Source organism: Malaya genurostris, chromosome 3 (genome assembly GCF_030247185.1).
Source record: "Malaya genurostris strain Urasoe2022 chromosome 3, Malgen_1.1, whole genome shotgun sequence".
Lineage (NCBI taxonomy): Eukaryota > Metazoa > Arthropoda > Insecta > Diptera > Culicidae > Malaya > Malaya genurostris.
In genome coordinates, this window is record NC_080572.1 from 201,708,433 (window position 1) to 201,730,887 (window position 22,455).

General features: G+C 38.2%; 2 protein-coding genes across 3 annotated transcripts in view; one reads left to right on the forward strand and one right to left on the reverse strand.

Moving 5' to 3' along the window:
- Positions 1-6,350: 6,350 nt before the first annotated feature.
- Positions 6,351-22,455, forward strand: part of LOC131435154 (WD repeat, SAM and U-box domain-containing protein 1-like) — a 61,029-nt gene continuing 44,924 nt past the window's right edge. For both annotated transcript variants that reach the window (XM_058602747.1, XM_058602746.1), the window contains exons 1-2: positions 6,351-6,788; positions 9,406-9,520. In XM_058602747.1, the coding sequence (XP_058458730.1) occupies positions 6,685-6,788; positions 9,406-9,520 (219 nt within the window). In that variant the 5' untranslated portion in view covers positions 6,351-6,684. The remainder of the gene's footprint in view (positions 6,789-9,405; positions 9,521-22,455) is intronic.
- LOC131435153 (anaphase-promoting complex subunit 5) lies at positions 9,600-12,092 on the reverse strand. The gene is made up of 2 exons (XM_058602745.1): positions 11,557-12,092; positions 9,600-11,496 (listed from the first exon to the last, which is right to left on the reverse strand). Exons 1-2 carry the CDS (start codon positions 11,890-11,892, stop codon positions 9,616-9,618), a joined length of 2,217 nt encoding a protein of 738 aa, XP_058458728.1. The 5' UTR covers positions 11,893-12,092; the 3' UTR covers positions 9,600-9,615.

Sequence of the window (22,455 nt, forward strand, 5' to 3'; positions counted from 1 at the left end):
ACCAGAAATTACCCTCGAACGATATGTGTTGGCAGCAAGTGGACATAGTGATATGAAGTTACTTTCTGCCTATAAGTAAAAAAAAGTTTCGAGGAGTTCTAATGTTTTGAAAACATGTGCACCGGTACCTTAATCCATTCGACGAACCTCTCAATTTTTTTTCGCTTGAATAATAAAAATATACCTACTGAAAATTTTTAGTAACTGTTTGAATGCTAGTTCCCTTGACAATCAGTATTTACATCAGTTCGGTAACTGGAAGACAATTTTATCATACGGACAATATGATTTACTGGAGCCCGCGCCACGATCACATATTCGCGATAAGACAAGTACTCCAGAAGTGTCGTGAATACAATGTACCCACGCATCACCTATTCATTGACTTCAAAGCGGCATACGACACAATCGATTGAGAACAGCTATGGCAGATAATGCACGAATACGGTTTCCCGGATAAACGGACGCGATTGGTCAAAGCAACGATGGATAGAGTGATGTGCTACGTCCGAGTTTCTGGGACGCTCTCGAGTCTCTTCGAATCTCGGAGAGGGCTACGTCAAGGTGATGGACTTTCTTGTATCTTGTTCAATATTGATCTGGAAGGTGTGATTCGAAGAGCGAGGATCGACACGAGTGGCACGATCTTCCGAAAGTCCGTACAATATTTTGGCTTCGCTGACGATATTGATATTGTGACACGTAACCTTGAGAAGATGATGGAAACCTACATCGGACTGAAAGCTGAAGCTAGGCGTATCGGACTGGCCATAAATGCGTGAGAGGAAGAGGCTCTAGAGAAGAAACACTACGCTTCCCACCACGAATATTGATAGACGGTGACGATATCGAGGTGGTTGACGAGTTCGTGTATTTGGGCTCACTGGTGACCGCCGATAATGACACCAGCAGAGAAATTCATAGACGTATTTTGGCAGGGAATCGTGCGTACTTTGGACTCAGAAAAACCCTCCGATCGAGAAAAGTACTCAACCGCACGAAATTGACCATCTACAAAACGCTCATTAAACCGGTTGTTCTCTATGGCCACGAGACCTGGACTATGCTGGCAGAGGACCAACGCGCCCTCAGTGTTTTCGAAAGAAAGGTACTGAGGACCATCTATGGCGGAGTGCAGATGGAAGACGGAACGTGGAGACGGCGTATGAATCACGAATTGCAACAGCTGCTAGGAGAACCACCCATCGTACGGACAGCTAAAATCGGACGTCTACGATGGGCTGGGCATGTCATAAGGATGTCGGACGACAGCCCAGTAAAAAAGGTTCTTGAATCTAATCCGACTGGTACAAAAAGAAAGGGATCGCAGCGAGCAAGGTGGATCGATTAAGTGGAGGGTGATCTCAGAAGCATCCGTGCCTTGAGTGGCTGGCGACGAGCAGCCATGGACCGAGTTAAGTGGAGATGTATGCTTGATACAGCAAAGGACACCCCAGGCCTATAGCTGTTAGCTCCAGCTCCACAGTATGATTTTTACCGTACTCGGCTACTGTTCTGCTTTACTGTATGAATTCTAATATTATTTGCAGACAGGCTTCCCAAATGTACCGCCGCGCGACATTATTATTGAGGATGTCATGCTACTCTTTCCATGACAGCCTTGTGATAGGTTTCATCACGACAGCCCTTAGACAAATAGTTCTGTACAGCCAACGTTGCCGTCATTCACTTCGTTCGACAGTTCATTCCATCGTAAGACATTTTGTCATGGTCCACGACAGCCGAAGAAGCATGAAGTTCTCGCTGTTGCGACAGTAAGCTTCGGGTATCAGTCACTGCGTTGTTTCTGTCGAGAGCAAAATATTACTCTCCCTTGACCAGGTCTGCGACAGTAACCGGTGCGGTTCAAATTTGTTGCTCTTGGTTTGCTATGAAGATTCGAGGCAAGCATGTGGGTTTTAGTTTTGCCTTTGGTGATTGCTTTGCGCAGCGGTTGATCATTGCGCATAGCAATCACCGTTGGTAGGGCATTGATAACAATATAATTGATAATTAATAATATACGAAACTCCTAATACGAAACGGATTGAAGAACGGACTTTGGTTTTAATGAAAGTTAATTTTTATATTTTGGTCGATCTTCTATGAATTGATAGATCGATTAATTAAAGAGCAATGTTTTTTAATAGCTGAGTCAGTTCGGCGTGCTCCTTTCAGGCAGTTTGCGGTCGGTTTGTGGGCTGTAACATTCATAGTGTATGCGCGTACTGATGTGCGTGGAGCATTATTTTCATCCTCTTTATCTCTTCCTTCAGGATAGTAAAGGCGCAATCGTTCCTTATATAAGAGTGTAAAAGCCAATTGAATCAGATTTTAGATTTATATGTTAACGGTAAATAAATGTTCGTAGCGAAAGATATGTTCAAATCAAAGATTCCGTATTCGATACTCGTTAGCGTTAGCTTTGCAGTCGACTTGTAAGTCTACGGGATTTTTGCATGGCCAGTGCTGCAATACTACGGACACTAAGAATTCTTTCAAGTCAGGAATGAAACATACAAAACCTGGCTCGTTAAGTTCGTTATACGTTGAACCACCAATCGAATAAAAACCTTGAGTGAAAAATTTGGAGTCGGAATTTGCAAGGCAAAAATCATCCAGAAACATCTTATTTTCAGGTACCGTACAACAAAGCTTTGAATGCAAAAACTGAATGAAAAATTCCGGTTCTTCAAAAAAATATGTTTCCAAGCGTGGAATGCAGCATGGTTGCCCGTAACAGATTCGAATGTTTATTTTGTTTTATTTAGAAAAAAAGTTTTAATTCCCCAAGTTATGTAATAATGTCTTTCTTGAGTAATGTGGTCTCAAGCTTTCCATACATATCAAGTTCTCTTCTATATATGAATAGTATGGTGTTTCTATTACCCTGGAATATATTCCAAAAAAAAATCGGATATAGTACGGTTACTTATATGATATAGGGTTGTGCTGATAATCTGCTGAATCATTTTCTTCCTGTTATGCATAGAATTATCTTATTTCCAGAAACAGCATATTAACTATTACATTATTTTGGTCATAGCTACCAGAAGTTCGCGACTTTTACACACGTTGAAACTGTCACTTTACATTGTAAAATTTAAAACTCGGTTAAAGCGTATCTTTCATCAAGTAGAAGCTTGTGTCAGTATATTTTGAATTCTTTAACTTAATGTCGTTGTTTACCACAAAACTTGCTATAAAAGTAACTGAGGCCCAAATTTATATCTACAGTTAAAAGGACAATTTCATGTAAACTTCTAGAAGTATCTCAATCATTTCCTTTATGTGCTTTTACGCTCAATCCAATTTTGGAAATGTAGATGTTGCAATCACGAGCCGCACGCAGAAGAAGATGCGGTGCATTGAAATTTCAAACAGCACATCCAGTTTATATGCGCTCGCTACAATTCTCGTACACATTTTTCGTTTTCTGTTTGAGTCGACTCTCACGCCCTCACGGAAAAGGAAAGTTATTCGTGAATAGCAAAGCGAACTATTGAATTTAATTCGGATCCGACTTCCGCAGTTAAAAGTCTAATAATGTCGAAAATTTTCTAAAATCTAATTGCCTTAGTAGCTTGTGTCTGCATTTAAAAAAATCAAACGTTTGGAACTATAAATATTGTAACTAAATAGTCAAACTTTCTGAGAGCCGAGTTCTTTGCACATATTTAACAGTTTTCTTTCTAAAAAGAAATTATGTTCTGAAAAATGTAGGTGTAAATCCCCGGTGAACAATTAAGTTTGAAACCGGGAATAAATAAAAGATATAATGAAAATAATAATAATAATAATAATAATAATAATAATAATAATAATAATAATAATAATAATAATAATAATAATAATAATAATAATAATAATAATAATAATAATAATAATAATAATAATAATAATAATAATAATAATAATAATAATAATAATAATGATAATAATAATAATAATATTGTAGCAGTCATTTCCGACCCTAAGAAACTCATTGTTTTAGTTATCCTAGGAGAAACAGAATTTAAGAGCTGTATATGACACGAATTTGTCTTTCATTTATTTAAAATTCAAAAATTAAATTTTTAAATTCCCAGTTTTGGTACTGATCATCCCTTAATTTCGAAACAAGAAGTCGAATATGGATGAAACTAAATGGAAGGCTTTTAATTAAATGATTTGCGATGATTAAATGATTTGCGATGAAAATTTCTTCTTAACTTTTCTTCACATAAACAACCATCTGTTGAACTACTTTTTATCTGAGAGCTCCCCCAATCAACTTCATGGTTGCGGACCCTGTATTTGTGTAGATGGTACTAAAAGATCTACCACCTCAACGAAAAAGAGCTCAATTACAAGGTCCGGGGAGTACTTAGAAACTTGCAATGAGAGCAAAGGGAAAGTCAATTTAAGCCGCAATGAAGCTATATTAATAGGCACTGAATTCCATAAAAAAACTTATAAACTTATTTTTCTAGTTTTGTGATATTTATGAAAACAAAAGAGGTTTATTGAAGATCTGTTCTCAAAGGTAGTAACAAATTAAGAACTCAACGTTTTTTATATTCTCATTCCTTCAACTGCTGGCAAAACCTATGTGAATGTTAAATGAACAACTAAATTTAAGCTATTTTAAATAAATTTAAGCTATTAGTTGATTGATTCCTATGTGGAAAAGAACAATTGAGAATACTAAATTTGTAACAAAGTTTGGGGTAAACCAAAAAATTTGATGCTTTTGGGAAAAATAATGGTTTCATTATATTTTTCTTTTTAAAACACTTTTAGCGAAAATCTGAAAGCACATGTTCACATATAAACATAAAAGTTGCCCATTCAATTTTATGGTCGAAAACTATTCAAAGTGCACCAAACATCTTATTTGGGTTCAGAGTATCATATTCTATAGTTTCAACGAAATCGGTGAGGCACGGGTACCAAAGTGTGCCGACTATTGGTGGAGTAACGTTAAATACACTACATAATTAATTAGTTGTGAAAAGTAGCTACGATTCGATCCAAAAATCAAACGTCATTATTCAGAATAAGGGTGCATAAGACATTTTCGGAGTATTGTTAATGAATGGAAGTGTATCTGTTTCTTTAGGAATAAGAAGGAAGCAGTAAGGATCAATACTTTAGAAATTCATATATACATATGAGCCGTTACACAAAACTCAGTGTTTATCTTTTAATATTCGTTAGTTATTAAAATTCATTGCCTTCGCCGACAGTATATATAAATCTAAAACAATTTCTTTATTTCACAATGGTATTGTAATGAAACGTTACTAAAGTTTCCTGCAAAGGTAATCCCAACAACGCAATCGTATGTACTAGTACCATTTCATTGAGGCAGCCGAAATAGTGCGAGCGCACTATGACCCACGGCTCGTCTCCAGAAACAGCCGGTTCATTGCTTCAAGAGACATTGATGAGACAGCCGGCTTGCGACAGCCCTTCGTAACAGTAATGCCCTTAAAATCAAAGGATGTCTTCGATTTTCAAAGGCTGTCTCCGTAACATTTTATGCGAATGAGCGAACAGAAAGAAACAGGATACAAACAGCCCGTTCGGTTTGACTACTCTCCGGATAGAATACTCTCATCAATCTGGCGAGTACAAACTGTCTCAGTGACAGCATTCATTTAGGCATGCGAGCGCTGTTGCCATTACAGTTCGGCGTATGCTTCACACATATTGTAGACTGGGCTTTCGACTTTGCGCTCCGACAGTTCATGCTATCTCGTGGCGGATGTCATTGAAAAGCAGTACTGCTGGGAAGCCTGTTTGCAGATTTCTGTAATGAAAACATGCATAAAACTGATTGTCCGGTAAAAATTAGCATAATTTTTGTAAAAAGAAATTCATGTACCGAATCATCGATTACTTCTAATGATTACCGTAAGTTTACGTCAAAAAATTGTCGAACAACGGAATCAAATCAAAGAACAAGCTCCGCTTGAACTTTCTCGCTGCTTATGAGTACCCGTGGTACTTTTGGCAATTTGAAAGGATAGTACAGTAGAAAGTGTGGATGATTACTTAAAAAATGGGCTGCTTTGAGTGCTGTGAAAGCTTCGTAACCTGCTTAAGCTAAAACAGTTCCTTTTATCCGATTCTCAAAAAGCATTTTTTTAAGGAAATGCACCAAATAATAATTTATTTTTTGAATTTCTGCCAGCGAAGAATACCTGTTGCTGTTTTTCTAAGATTAGAAACTGCCCTCTTGCGCACATGTCCTTTTTCAAATTAATACATATTTTCCACGAGGTTCTACACATTATTATCCACTGATGCTGAGTATGTGTTGGTGCAAATCAATGACTAATACGTTGATTGAGCAATGTTTTTATCAAATCATTCTCTTTTAAACTTCAACTCAGTTGGCACACATCGCTAGTTGATAACAGGAGCACAGTTTTATCTCTGTACGTCAGTCATTTCATTGATTCATGTGGAACTCGTACCTGTTGGAGGGCGAGAATTGAAGTGCATTTCAAAATAAGGGACACCGAATCGTTTTTTTGGATACACCATTAATGGTTTAATTATTTGTTTGGCACATACATCGGCGTACGAATTGTCGTCGTTATCGCGGTTTTCATTTATCTGATAACAGTTGGCCGGGGACTGTATTCTAGCGAATAATTGCACTGAACTGACGTGTTAATAACCGAATCTGTGAACATGAGTGGCTCCAGGACAAAGATATTGCAAAAAATAAGCCGTCACAGTAGCGATGTCACATCGGTGGATTTTTTCGGAAATTCACTGCTTGTTACTGGGTCAAGGTAAATACCCGCTTCAATACATTGATAACGAAGTAAATCTAAACATAGGATTTATGCATATGAGTATATGTCACACATAGTCTATGCACTTTCCCCGAAGAGACAGGTGATAAAAAAAGCACTCTTGATGTTTCTAGCAATACTAAATAAATTATTCACGATCCTTTCCCATTTTAATCAATATAAGAACAAATCGTAATACAATCTGAGTTTTAACTAAATTTACTACTATTCATCAGTTTTATTATTACAACTTATGTATTTTGCCGGATAGAAACGTGAATGTAAATACAGTTTTGAACTTTTGAACAACTGCAAATATAGTTTCAATCGCTTTCAACCAAACAATTTCTTCTACATCGGACAGCTTCCGGTAAACGGTACTGATCTCACAATCATAATGTATGATTCAGACGATCCGTCACCGTCGAAATTAGTTGAATGCATTCTTATAAAGACATTCACACGTAACGTCACCGTCACGGAACGTCTTGACGGACGGAACGTGTGAAATTATTAAACTAATTTTAACGGAGACTGACGTTCCGGTGACGGAAACGGATCGTCTGAATCGTACATAACACAAGATGATGATGACGAATACTGATGAAATGTACTGTACATAACAATTGGATGGATACTCATGTGCCGACTCGTGGCCCTGGTGTTTCTCCTGCATGGAGTACATAACTCCCTGCTGCGACGATTCCGAAGTCACCGATCAGCTGAGAATAGATACAGTTTCAATTTATCGTCCAATGAGTATTGTAATCTGAGCTCGTGGTTTTATAAAACCTTACGTTTTACGGGTGCAAATAAATTGAAGACGACATCCCGAAAAGTTCTGTAACTATGTTATTTCTACAAGAAAGAGCTCGCAAGCTTGTAAACGTGTGACGATACTGAATTGTCAAAAAGTTCAGCGAAATTCGAGTTGTTTGCCAATTATTTCTCGTGAGTGTTCACTGTACAACCCGTTACTAAGCGTGAAATTGATTTGGAAGTATTGAATGTTCCTAGTAACCTGATATGGTTAGGAAAGCTACTCGGAAACTAACAATTTCGTTTATGCCTGGTCCGGATGGTATACCTTCTGTAGTGTTTTGCCGCAATATGTTCAATGTTTACTTGTCGATCTATTGTGCAGAATTTATAACCATAAATTCGTTTATGGTCTTTATTTTTTAAGGAGTCCGCAAGCCGCATCCACAATTTTGTAAATTGTAAAATGAATAGTGCCTGCCCAAGCAACCAGAAGTTCCACAATTACTTAAAAAGTCCACTTTCTTGCTGCTTAAAAGTACACGCGGAACTTTTGAGAACTTGAAAGTACAGATCAAGTTCCACGTGAACTTTCTAGCTGCTTAAGAAAACACGTGGCAATTTTTGACAGTGCGAAGTACAGAACAAGTTCCGCGTGAACTTTCTCGCTGCTTAAGAGTGCACGTGGTACTTTTAGCAACTTGAAAGTACAGAACAAGTTCCGCGTGAACTTTATCGCAGCATAGAAGCTGAACAATGTATTCTAGAAGCAGCTTAGAAGTTCATTCCGCTGCGTCGCGCGAACTTTCAAGTGTGGATAATTACTTAAAAAATGGGCTGCTTAGAATGCTATTGATTAACTTTGAGAGCTGCTTAAGCCAAATCAGTTCCTTTTATCCGAACTTTTGGTTAGTTGGGTGCTCTTCCTCGCTCTATTTCGAACGATCAACATGAATTCCTCCCCGAGTAACCAGTTACCACAAATATCCAATTTGTTACAGTTTGTTTTGAACACGGAACTCAAGATGATGTAATCTAATCTGATCTTAAACTTGCTTTCGATACAATTGACCATGATATACAACTAACAAAATTATATGAACTGAGAGTTTTCAATTAACTGTAATCATATTTAACTAGTAGAACGCCACGCACTAAGCTTGGTTCAGCTAAATTCTCAAGTTTCACTTATTTGTTCAGGGTACCCCTGGGGAGTAATCTAGGTCCACTGTTCTTCATTTTATATATCAACGGCATATTAAAAATTCTAAGACCTGCATGTAAAATTGCGTATGCCGATGATTGGAAGATTTACCTCATCGTTCGATCTATTGATTTTAGCGTTTGCCTCCAAGCAATATTAAATCAATTCGTGATGCTGGAAGACGAGAAAGCGAAAGTTCATGGAATTTGCGTCGCCGAACCTTCCTTGGCGTGATTCGATTAATCGTCCACCGTTTCATAATCACAGCAGGCTACTAAATACAGAAACTCTTCATTGACGTCGTTTTATCCAACTTGCAAAATTTGTCGCAAAGCTATTGCATGAGGAAGTCATCGTTGAGCATCCGAGAGTCATCCAGATATCTGCCAACTGCCTTCGGATATCACAAACCGTTTGCATTATTGATCGAAGTTTTTGACGAAATGAACAAAATAATTTTACGGTTCAACGATCTACTCCATTGTTTATTCAGAACAGGTTGGGGTTCGTTTTAACAAGCCCGATGTGAATCTCTTTTTTTTGTCTCATCAGTGCATGGGAGTTCAGAATAAATTGCATACCCGATAAAAAAAAAACAACGGAACACTCAAATTTTATAACATATCCTTATTTTGTACCCATTAATTTCAGTGATAAAACTGTGCGGGTTTGGCGTTGGACAGCAGGAAGAGGCTTCTGCGAGGAGGCATTTTCACCATTGCAAGGCCACAAGTATGGAGTTACCAGTGTCCGTGTGTCACCTAAGGTAAGAAATAACGAATATCGGTACAACAAATCTAGGTTCTCAGGGGCGGTATTTCGGATTTTAATAAATAGAAAGAAGGTACTCTTCAATCAAAGCTAGAAGAACATATTCAGATACTCGCTCGGTGTAGGAAACTGCTCTTCGATTTGCCGATATTTGTATGCATATTTGTTACGTTCTTCCCTCATCTCTAGTTCGTTATACAAGGTAGCTAGAAAAATGTAGACATCCTTCATTTTTACGTAACATTCTAACTTTTGTAAGTACTCTACGGCTTGTTCCAGCATTGGTAAGCACTTATCAATCTTCGCTAGCTTATTGACGGGTTCCTGTTCAACGGCTAAGATGCATTTCACGAACAAGAACAGAACCTTCGCTTTGTCGTAGATTCCACCGTTAGCCAGAATGTTCTCCAAACAGTTCTTGACAGCTTTCAGTGCTTGGTGTGGTAATTTCATCGTGAAGAGCACATAGGAGAAATGCATTTCGATTAGCGCTTTTTCGTAGTCCAAATAATTTTTATTGGCAATGGCTAAAGCCTCGTTTAGAACATTGATGACTTCCATTTTGGCTGTCTCAGGAGAAGGGATCAAAATGTGTGCAGTCAACAGAAGGGCCCTGACCCGTGTGAGCGGTTCAATTGTATCATCATCCAAAAGTTGACGTGACAGCGTGTCAGCTGATTTGAAATTGAGCCGTGTAAGTGACAGATATGCTCTCTGCAGTAGGGAGAGATGCTTGTCTAAGGTATAAAGATGATAGCAAGCATTACTAGCTTCTGTCCAATCGTGACGAAATATAGCCTGTATTGAGGTAATGTAGTAGTCAGCCGTCATCCATGATTTCGACAGAGGGTACCGCGGGAATCGCTCCCGTGTATGCTTCAAAACTGTTAAGGCTAAATTAAACTCGCCCTGTATAGCTAGCCATATTATTAACGAGCACAGAGCTTGACATATCCCTTCACCGTTGAATGTTTTACCAAGTGATTTCAGATCGGAATTTAGAAGCAACTGGGAGCAAAGCGACGATACTTCATTTTTACCATACATAGCCCAAAGTGCTGCACGTTCTGCAATGCCATTAGCAATCAAATCCATCATAGATGTTTGACAATTTAGAATATCACTTTTGAGTAATACCTCAAAAAGCTTCGCCGGAGTGTAACCCGTCGATGCTGACGATTTTACCAATGACTGGATTCCAAGGGATATGGAATGCACCAGAGTTATAAGCTCTTTATTGGCTATATTTTTCTCTGAAAACTGCGATTTACTATTATCTAACAAACAGAGCCACGCATGAGCCAATTGTAGACATATTTTGTCACTGTTTTCCTGTGCTAACATTATACATTCTTTGATGCTTGCCAGTGCTTCCTCGTTATGATTAAATTGTGCATGTAAAATTGCTAAATTCAACGCTGAGTATTGATATTCCTTGCTATCCTGAACAAGGGCTAGTGAATTCAGTGTGCTTCTATCGAAAGATCTGTGTATTGCGTCAATTGCGTTGAAGAAGTCCCTCACTCTCACACTGTTTAGGTATGTCAAAAAATAAGCCTGTGAATACAATGGATGGTCATGGATAATTTCATTCAATCTCGCTTGCATTTCTTTCGGACTAAGGGCATTGATTTCATTGTTCTGTAACAACGAGCTTTGTTGAGCAACGAATAGTTCCGATTGCTTTATAGACCATTTACAAGTCGAACTTCTGTCTTTGTAAATTGCTTGCGCCTCAAGTTTCATAAAGCTTTCGTTGTTGGTGAAAGAACTGCTGCTAATTTGAACCGCTCTGACACCCTTCTCATAGTATGCCACAGAATTTTTGTACAGTGCCATAAACTCTGGAAAGCTCATTTTATCGAGTGTTATATAGACTCGCCGAAAGTAAAGACCTACTATTCCGATCTGGTAACTACTGGCATTGTCGGTAATCAGCTTATCAATCACATTATACAGATCAAACAAAACCTAAAAGCGGAAACACCTAATTATTCATTTCGAATGTTAATGACTAATATATTTTCTCACCTCTATTCCTACTGTCTTCAACATCTTCATGAGTTTTTCAAACTCTTCTAAATGAGTTCGATGTATCCCATAGACCGGTGAGGTAAGCAATCCGTACAAATCCTTGTAGGCCATATCCGGATACTGAATCAGCTTAAGCAGTAGAAGGCAAAACCTTCGTCTGTCACGCGCTGTGAAGTCCAACTGGACATTTTCCTCGACAGCTTTCTTCAGCGACAAATATTCTTGTATGAGAAAAACCACCGCTAACTTGTGCGGTGTTAAAACGTCCATTTTAGCGGAGCACTGGTTCGGTAGCCAAAAACCAACTGTTTCAGGTTCCTTTTTGGCACTCATATTTTACAATGGATTCCGTAAGGAATTGCAATGACGATAAATCAATATTTCAACGTTTGATTCGTTTGCGGCATACAAAAACACAGCGAAAGCGAAACAGTATAGCACAGGAACCAAACAACACAGAATGTTTTGAATTTTGATTTGACGTTTACTCCTGCATACCGGCTTGTGTGTAGTGGTATTTGAACAAAAAAGTCAGTGACGCCGTGTGCGGGGGACTTGTAAATTGGACAACGACTTTGCGGTTTTCATTTGGTCAAAATATGACCATGCGCGTTAAGAAAAGGTAGGTTTTCGGAAGTGATGATTTTTTTTAAATTTGACGGTAAGCTCTATTGAATGTAGTGTCTATTAAACCAACCAATAGTAATGGATTCGCTACCAAAACTTCGTATCAATTCTTTATGAACAATATTAGAGAAAACTGAACGGAGAAATTGTGCAAAAGTTCTTTAAACGATGTACAAAAATGCGGAAGACATATTGTTGGCGCTAGCCGGGACCCTACGTTGTGTTTAATTAAATCCTCACCAGGATATTTCCGCGAAGCGACGGCAGTATTTTGTCGGTCGATCTTACTTGCATTCGCACTGCAGTAAACCGATAGCGAACAGCAATGCAACTAACGGGTTGTTGTGTTTAAATTGTACGGAAATATGAAGTCTGGGACGGCTTCCAACTTAAGCCTGGGACGGCTTCCAACTTAAGCCTGGGACGGCTTTCGTGCAGATTGGGACACTGCGGACACTTCGAATACATTAAGCCATGGTACGGCTTTCGCACGGGTGGGGACACCGCGGAACACTTCGGATGTGATGTAATAAACTGGTACGCGTTTATTCCTGATTAACTGACTAGTATATTAAAATGACTATGACAAACAATTACTATGACTACGACAATCACGACAAATATAAAAACTTAATATACTATCGAAGTACCGTAGTACTGTAGTACCGTAATACCGTAATAGGTATCGTGCCTGATCTGATCTGCACTGCCCTTATATAGTCTGCGTACATTATTATATGAACAAAGTTTGTCTCTACCGGAAAGCATATTACGTGGAATATGCCGGAAAGCCTATATCGCAAACTCTGTCTACCACTATCATAACTGCTCGAATGATAAAACTAATCTTTTTCTGCCGAATGTGCAGTAGAGCTCGGTTAATTTGTCTTCAGATATGTAAATTGGCATCAACATACCGCCCGCCTTGAAAGACTATGCTTTCAATAAATTTATCTGATTTAATAGCACTGTCCTAGCTACTGTTTACATGCACTCGAATCTTGTTTGCTGTGCCACATTGTATAATTTCTAAAACTGCTGTTATCACATGTCCAAAATAATTACGTGAGTCTAGTCTGCCTGCTTACAAATTTTCACGATGATTTGAAGTGTTGTTTACTGCACTTGGTGATCCTTTGGTGAACCATGGGCGTCGAGGACGGGAGACTTGAATTCGACTCCGTCAACTGCTATGCAGCCGGCGTCGATAAGACAAGACCCGAGCGACTCCGCTGGTTCCACCACTAGTGGAGCTGCGACGATTGCTGACTGCCAAAAGCACCGTTGATTGGCCAAATATTCGATGCACAAGATGACAATGTATGGAAGATTGATTGTAAGCTGTGTATGTCATGCTGCTGATGAAGAACTCGCTGGTTGCACTATGTGCAAGCTGACTGACAAATGATCGCACTGCCTACTGATTCGATCTGCTACCAAATCACAAACGCAATCACTCGTTGTTAGATTGCGGTTGTTTGAATGTTGCTGTCCTCTGTTTTGCTGTCCTCATCCACATCTCTTGGGTCCGATGCAGTTTGTGTACGTTGAATTCACATTGTCGTTTCATATAAATGAACAGTCTGAAAGGTCGAAAGTCCGTACGAATACAAGAGTGGATGATGAAACAAAAGGGTACTTAACTGATGTCAAGTCCCAGCCGGGGGTTCTACGAACCCACCGACGAGGCTTGTGCTCTTTACAGCTGATTCTGGAACCGCTCGATTCCCCCGAGCTTGGGCCAGGAACTCGTCTGGCGATTTGTCCCGAACAGGATTGGATTTCTGCCCGGTGGCTGAATGCGATGATTGTTTAACTTGCCTTTAGCACGATGAACCTTGCGGGAACCATGTACGAGGACTGAAACCTTCCACGGCCATGCGGTTAATGGATTCCAGCATGATCTCGATTGTAAATACAAAATGAAAGGATCAATTTATTTGCTCGCCGAACGCAAAAATAAACAAAGTAATTTTGGACTTCATGTCCATGAAATTAGTGATCCGAGAAATAAACCAAGTAAAAAAAACTGCTGAGGGTCTGCTGTTGCTGTTTATTTTCGAAGGACGATCCCATAGTGGAGTTGTGAGTGATGCGCTGCCGTGCACATCAGACATCGAGCTGGCTTCGTGCACTTGGCTGTCTCATAACGATCATTGTAGCAGTTGAGACATACCTTAATCCTTTCGACAAACTCCAGCCGCCTGGTGGAAGTCCAACTGGTGAAAATGTCGCAGTAGTAAAGGAAGTGTCTTTCCTTGCATACGTAGCATAACGGGAACTTTGTGACGTTCGGCTTATCGCACTGCTCTGGACTGCTTGCTTTCGGTTGATCACATGGCTGGTTCCGACGGAGATGTTTAAGTAGTTTGAGAGCAGCGTCTTCTACGGGATCTAGCACTTCTGCTCGGTTCCATTTGTGAACTCCCTTAGCTGTGAGCTGTGCATTATGCTTGTCGTATCGCTCCTTCAAATGCTCAAAACAGGCTCGAATAAAATTTTCTTCGGATCTCGATAGATGGCCATCATCACCGAGAGACAGACAATAACCAGTGAGGGTCTCCACAAAGCCTCTGTCAACTAGATCTTCTTTCGCGGACATTGTATCGAAAATGTACTTTACAGGACACACGTGTTTATAGGTTTGAGCAAGACGAAAATGAAACTGATGACATTAGAATAATGACTGATGTATGCCGTTCGCTCGTGTTAAGCTGACATTCGCCTTCGGGCGGAGATGGAATCTGCACATATCTCATGATGGGTGAATAAAGGTGCGCACATTTTGATAATCGAATGGGTTCGTGGATAGATTAGCGTTGTTTAATGGAGATAGCGGCAATTTCATTTATTTAGCACATGTAATTTTCTTCCCCGCTGATAAAGTTCATGTTACAATGGCGGCGTCGTCATTGCACAACTAAGCAATCACATGTCAGAACACATTTTCTGATCGGTATTTCGCACTGTGGGAAAGGTTTACACTGAATTGAGTACTTCCAACTGACCGTTTCTATCGATACGGATGGATTTTCGCCGCACAATAGAGAATGCATAATTGAAACACAGACAGCTGCGGGCTGTCACAAATACTTTTATTTTATGTGCGAACTGAATGTGAACGACTATGAAGATCGTTCTTAAACTTGAACAATGGCGGTTTCGAGTTGTTAATTGCACTTTCTCACATGGTAGACATTAATTTCAGTTTCTTCGTAGCCATTACACTTGCTCTTATTGAATATGTGCGGTATGAAAAACCGTAAGAAAATCGTGAGAAAATTTCACATTTCGACCGTCGCGACCGATAGACTTCCGAAAACTGTAACTGACTATTCGGTTCGATGATAATCCTGGTCACGGCACCAAAATATGTTGGCGCTAGCCGGGACCCTACGTTGTGTTTAATTAAATCCTCACCAGGATATTTCCGCGAAGCGACGGCAGTATTTTGTCGGTCGATCTTACTTGCATTCGCACTGCAGTAAACCGATAGCGAACAGCAATGCAACTAACGGGTTGTTGTGTTTAAATTGTACGGAAATATGAAGTCTGGGACGGCTTCCAACTTAAGCCTGGGACGGCTTCCAACTTAAGCCTGGGACGGCTTTCGTGCAGATTGGGACACTGCGGACACTTCGAATACATTAAGCCATGGTACGGCTTTCGCACGGGTGGGGACACCGCGGAACACTTCGGATGTGATGTAATAAACTGGTACGCGTTTATTCCTGATTAACTGACTAGTATATTAAAATGACTATGACAAACAATTACTATGACTACGACAATCACGACAAATATAAAAACTTAATATACTATCGAAGTACCGTAGTACTGTAGTACCGTAATACCGTAATACCGTAATAGGTATCGTGCCTGATCTGATCTGCACTGCCCTTATATAGTCTGCGTACATTATTATATGAACAAAGTTTGTCTCTACCGGAAAGCATATTACGTGGAATATGCCGGAAAGCCTATATCGCAAACTCTGTCTACCACTATCATAACTGCTCGAATGATAAAACTAATCTGTTTCTGCCGAATGTGCAGTAGAGCTCGGTTAATTTGTCTTCAGATATGTAAATTGGCATCAACACATATTTTTTCTTGTCTTATCCTTTGATGTGATATGAGATGAATGATAAAGCTGATATGATTAAAAGGCCAATATGACACAGTTGCTCTTCCAAATATTATTACAGAAATTCGATTCTATGGTTGGAAGAATTTTGAAAAAATGTCAACAATTTTCATTTGAGTTGAGATTAAATCTCGGTTGATTTTTCAGAAGGCCGTAAGAACAAGTGACAGTTTCTCTTTGTTTACTTTCTTTTCTGAATATTGTCATGTGATTATAAAGATTTGCTTGGGATTCACAATTCTATCCGACAGTCGAAAATTTCGGGTATCATTTTATGCAAAGAGTTGAGTGATAAACGTAATTAATAGAAGAGAAAGTATACACAGAGAAACTGTGAATTGCTCTTACGGCCTTCTGAAAAATCAACCGAGAAATAAATCGCTGTACCTGGAAACGTTGATTGAATAATCGAATAATTCGAAAAATTCGGACTCCTATAACGGTGCTATTTTAATGAGACCAAAATCGGAACATTAGAAAATCAGCTGATTGCAAACGTAAATAAATAACAATTGGTTCAATCGTATTTTGGTTTACACACTTAAATTTGATTGCTGAATTTCGGCAAAAATGCTGAGACCGGCACAGCCGAGTTCTTGGCAATCGTCTCGGCAAAATCTATAATTACTGAGAATCTCGGCTATTCTGAATTTGTCAACTGTTAATTATTGCCGAACTTGTCGGTAGCGTTTTTGCAGTTAGCTCAGCAAAAGCGATCAGGATTCGATCGAGAATGTCCGAGTGAACGTAGAAAGAATGTTGGTTCATTATTGTATGATATAAATATCACAAAAGATTAAGTTAAAAAAGGGGCGAAAGGGGGAAAAGGGGTGTTTTATTTTTGATCGTCTTAAGGAGCAAGATTCTTTGCAAGCGTATGAGTAATGTCAACAATGTGTGCGTAAAAACAAACTCCGACGCTTCTTTTCCTGATTTTAATCAATTAATCTTCTACATGGTTGAAAAATAAATCAATCGGATCATTCTACTTAAAATTGCAATTCAAGAAAAGCGAAAATTTTAGTCTAAAACTCTTCCGCTTTCCTTAAAACTGCTCAAGAAAAAATATTTCAGTTTCAGCTTACACCCACTCAACACATTTTCTCTTGCAGAAATTATTGCGATATAAAGATTTACGCACAGACTAACAGACAGGACACTCAAATTAAATTCTTCAATCATTTTAACGGTCATTTCGAATATTCCTTTATTTGGGACAGTACTCACATGCGTCATGATGGCGCCACGTTACCCTATCAAAAACATCCTGTCGGTCATCTAGACTGTGTTTATTTTTTTCATTTACCAACAGAGTTGCCATTTATACAGAATCACCAGTAATGTATTAATTTGTATACGTCCATGCGAATTTCATGCAGGATACAGATTTAATACATATTGCCAAAACCATATACATAATTGTGCCTACTTCTCATTCTCCAACGAAATACAAAATCGAACCTGTTTTGTTACAATATTTACTTGCTTCTGGTCTGCCGCCACTTAATTTCGGGTGAAAATTACCAACACAATAAAAAATAGTCTAGATGAGCAACGTTGAGTCAAATAAATGGTTACCTTCCAACATCGCGAAAAAGTTAAATATATTATCAACGTAATCCAATAATTTATTGTGACGATTCCTTTTCAAATATTTCGATGAAATCAGGCATCCCTGCAAGCAGCTGATCGCTGTTGACAAACGAGGGGAAACCAACTAGTAAAAAAAACTTTTACATACCACAAGGGGTGTACAGATAGTAAATAGTTCGCGCAGTACAATATAGGTGGAACTAGTGCGTCACGAAAAATTATTTTTATAAGAATTTACTCATACTGTCATGTCTGTTAGTCTGTGATTTACGTACCTTCTATAAGTAAGCCCGCACAATAGGAATCTTTAATTTAACACGCGAAAGGCAATGGATATGGAATGTTGTCGTAAAACTATATATTTTTTTTTCGAAAAACTGCTATTGTAACAGAAAATATTTAGTTTTGTGTGGCGCAATGTAATACAAACGCATTGAAGCAGTGTTGCTAACTTTTTTATTAGGGAATTAAAATCTACATTCATAAAGTGTAAGCAATTTTCCATCAAACGTTGGTGAAAAAGAACTGATATTTCATCCAAAAAGTCTGGCGTAACGTTCGCTTGAGAATAAATTGATGCTAAAAAGATTGTATGAAACTCAATCGTGCAAGCCACTTTGATATACTGGTTGCACTGCATACATGAATACATAGATCTATGACATACGTACCAAATAAAATGTACGTAATACACAAATTACCAACACTAATTAACTTGGTTTACTCTTGATCCTTAATTCACCATACAAAAAAGATAAACATCAACAACAGAAAACATCACTAGCTTCTAGTGTTCATCAACGCCTATTGAGGTTTCTATGCCCGGTGAAAAATGAACGGTGGCCCTACTGAAAAATTGGTGGCCAACACGTTTCCTGATGAAAACAAAACTATATGTAAAAGCGATTCACACGCAGCATCAAGCGGCTATCACCTGTATGGAACGATTACGGAACAACAACATTAAGTTCAAGCAATTCATATGAAAGGACACTACGTCAAGTTCACGGAACTTTTTTAATGTCGGATACGTGAGCAATATTCGGCTAAATAAAATCAATAAACCAATCTGGACGTCGACCGAAGTTGATTGATCGTCTGAACTGTGTTTAATGCATTCGTTTCCTGATGAAAACAAACCAATCTCATTTGCATTTGTGGTTGTAAGTGAGCTGTCAGAGAGCCTAATACCTGTTAATAAGCAGATGTTTATGTATAGTGTATATGAAAAGTATATAGATTTAAAATCACGAAACATGAAAATCTTTTTCCTTCATCCAATTTATATGTTTTCCGGCTCAACTTGTAAAGGTGACGTGGTGCTTTGCAAAATTTACAAGAGACATTAGATGAGTGTCTCACCGAATTTCAGTAAAAGCTAACACATTGTTCGCAATCTCGGCAAACGGATTTACTGATTTCGGTATATTTGTTGCTTATTGACATGCTCAGCATAATATTATGCCTTCGGCAAAAAAACGCTTTACCGAGATATCAGAATATTGCTTTGACGAATTTCGGGAAAGAGCATGTGGATTACTGAACAATCAGTAAAATGTTGTGTTGCCGTTCTTATTCGGCATTTTATTATACCGAGCTCGAGAATCGGTTATAAGTGTGTACCTTGCTCGTTAGGCGAAAGCATGATATTTGTGGGTCGATTCTCTCACAATAACTTGTTTGTTTACCTAAAATGCAACAGTGTTTCGGGACATCAAATGGAAGTTATTTGTACAATTTGAGTCGCGACTGTGTATCCAAGCATCGCACGGCATCACATGTCAATTGTATGGGTGCGCAGTGCTGCTATTTTGGCGCGGACGAATTTGACATACTTTGCTTATGAAGCGTTACATGCGTTACTTTTTTGTATGCTATAGGTGTTACGCTTATGTTACATGTGTTATTTTTTTTTTTGTATGTTACAGGTGTTAGGAAGCGTTTCATACGGTACTTTTTTGTTTGTTGTAGGTGTTACGAAGAATAGGAGAACTTTTAAATCTTTGAATTTCCGGGCCTGGTGAAAAAGTCCGAGTCCGGAGGGGTTTCTTTCAACGAAAATCGTGTGAAGAAGATACTTTAAATTCAATTTTTTTCAGAAAATAATAATAAAAATTCTAGTAGAATTTGACCTTTCTTCAAACATATCGGTTCAGTTTTGTAAAAGAAACAGTTCTTTACCTATTCAAAAAGCTTCGTGAAATTGGAGAAAGAACTTGAGTTTCAGAATACATTACAATAAAATGGTGTATATATGTTTATGTAATGAAAAAGAATAAAACCATTATGAATAAGTTTAGAAATATTTCTCATGAAATAGGAGTTCCCGACTAAGCGGAGAAACTGTTTCATTGATCACTTTGGCTGAATGTGCGGGAGCGTTTTCATGCTGCTGAATGACTTTGTCTCAAATTGATCCATTATTCGTCGCCAGTTACAAAACGAAACAAAACATGTGCGTTTTCATCTGTCGTCAAAAATTCCAATTTTCATCATATCCTTTGACAGCAAAGATGACAACAGAAATCGTGAAGCAGAAAAGATTGATCGTACTGCGAAGGTTTTCTGCCTAAGAAAATTTTCTAAACGTTTAATAAACGATGATCAATAATATTTGGTTGGTAAATATGTACATTTTATTCAAAAACTAGACCGATTTTCGAAAAACCAAAAACACTTAAGTTTTCGAAATCAAATTTATCATAACTAAGTATTCTTAGAATTTTGAAAATTTGCTTTGCCGAGCCGTAATTGGTTTTTGAAATGTATAAACGGTCACTGTTCCGTTCCACGGGGAAGATTTTAGTACTGAAAAGTAGTGTTTGTAGAAGAATTTCACAAAGAATCTGAAAATGCAACTCAAAATTATAAAATTCAGCTAAAACAACTGAAATTTGAAAAAGTTTACATAAACTTTTCCGCATTTTTTTTATTGCTTGCGCGCTGCTGTTTCGTATTGAGGTGGTGTGAGAAATGCACGGTGGGCACGGTGGCATTATATCGTGAGCAAAAATTACATATAAAATAATGAATTTAGTATTCTGCAGTAAGTATTATCGATTGAAACTATTGTAATTTTCACAAAAGATCCTAGATAAATTGAGAAACTCTGCCGTATATAAAATCTAGTGTTCTCATTGGGACAAATATTAGGGTGGCAAGTGACCGGGAATATCGGGAAAACCGGGAATTTAAGTGCAAATCCGGGAAAAAATTTACTAGCCCTGATCTCAGTAACGATTTTTTAGCATCATGCTTCGTCTGATACAACAAATGAAAAGTTGGAGACAATACTCAATTTAATATTTGAACGAGAAGTTCAGTACAAGTTTTAAAACATCTTATTGCCCCACACAGATTGAACTGTGTACAATCCAATGAAAATAGGGCCAACACCCCATGTTTCATTCAACGGTTTTTGTAAGGGTTTGACAAAAATTTTAAATCAACAAGAGCTTTCATAGTTGTCATCAATAACAGCACAATGAATGCTCAAATGAAAGTAAAGATAATTTGGATGCTTCTGCTGGATTTCTATTTAATTTCAGAATAAGTATGCATAATGGTAAAAGTAACATCAGGTAACATGTTTAATAATTTTTAAAGAATTCTTAGGAGCATTCATGTTTTTGAGTGTCAGCCAATGATTCTCCTAATTTCATCAAAAATTGTCTCAGTCTCAAAGCTCTCACCTTATCCACCGTTTGCAAGGAATGTTTAATTTTCTTCTTTGACAGCTGAAATTGGCTTTACAGAGTTTGTTAGAACCTTAGAATGGTTTGAAGATGGTTTGATTTGTTCAGTGAATCTATGTTTTTTTAAGGTTATCAGCATATTGATGTCGACGAAGAAGCAGTCGAAGATTGTCGATGATAGGAGAATCAAATTTAGATCATCTCAGTCACTAGAGGCATAGATTGTTGTTGTTTTTCCAAAGTGACAAGCGTACATTTTAAGAAATTCTAGAAAGATTTTGTTCTGTCTCGCCAGAAGCCAATTTTGAAAGAATATCGTATATGTTGTTAGAAGGGATCGGTTTTACGGGTTGGTATACAAAAAAGTATGATTATTGGTAGAACTCAAGGATAGCTTTTATCGTATAAAAGAACGTTCACTGGCAACTCTTCAACGATTGAATCAGTGCCATCAAAGAGAGTTGGAAATCATCGCAACAACAAAAACCCGGCATGGCTCATATAACATAGAATAGACACCAGTGCGAGAGCGAATTTCTCTCGATGACCTGTCTGAGAATCAAAGGTTAGCACGCCGCTGTGGGGATCCTCTTTGAAGCAAAAAATGGTCGCTTATTCTCGTTTCGCGATCCGATTCTATACGGGCAGTTGATAATTGCGATAGAATCATTTTACGATTGTCGCTTATTCTAACTATGTGCATATAACCTTTGTATAAATTGTGTCTATGACAATGTATGTGAATTCTCCACACAAGGGTTTTGAAATATTGCAACCTAGTATGAGAATCATCAAGTTGAATCATCGATTCGATTTTCTGCGATAATTGTCAAC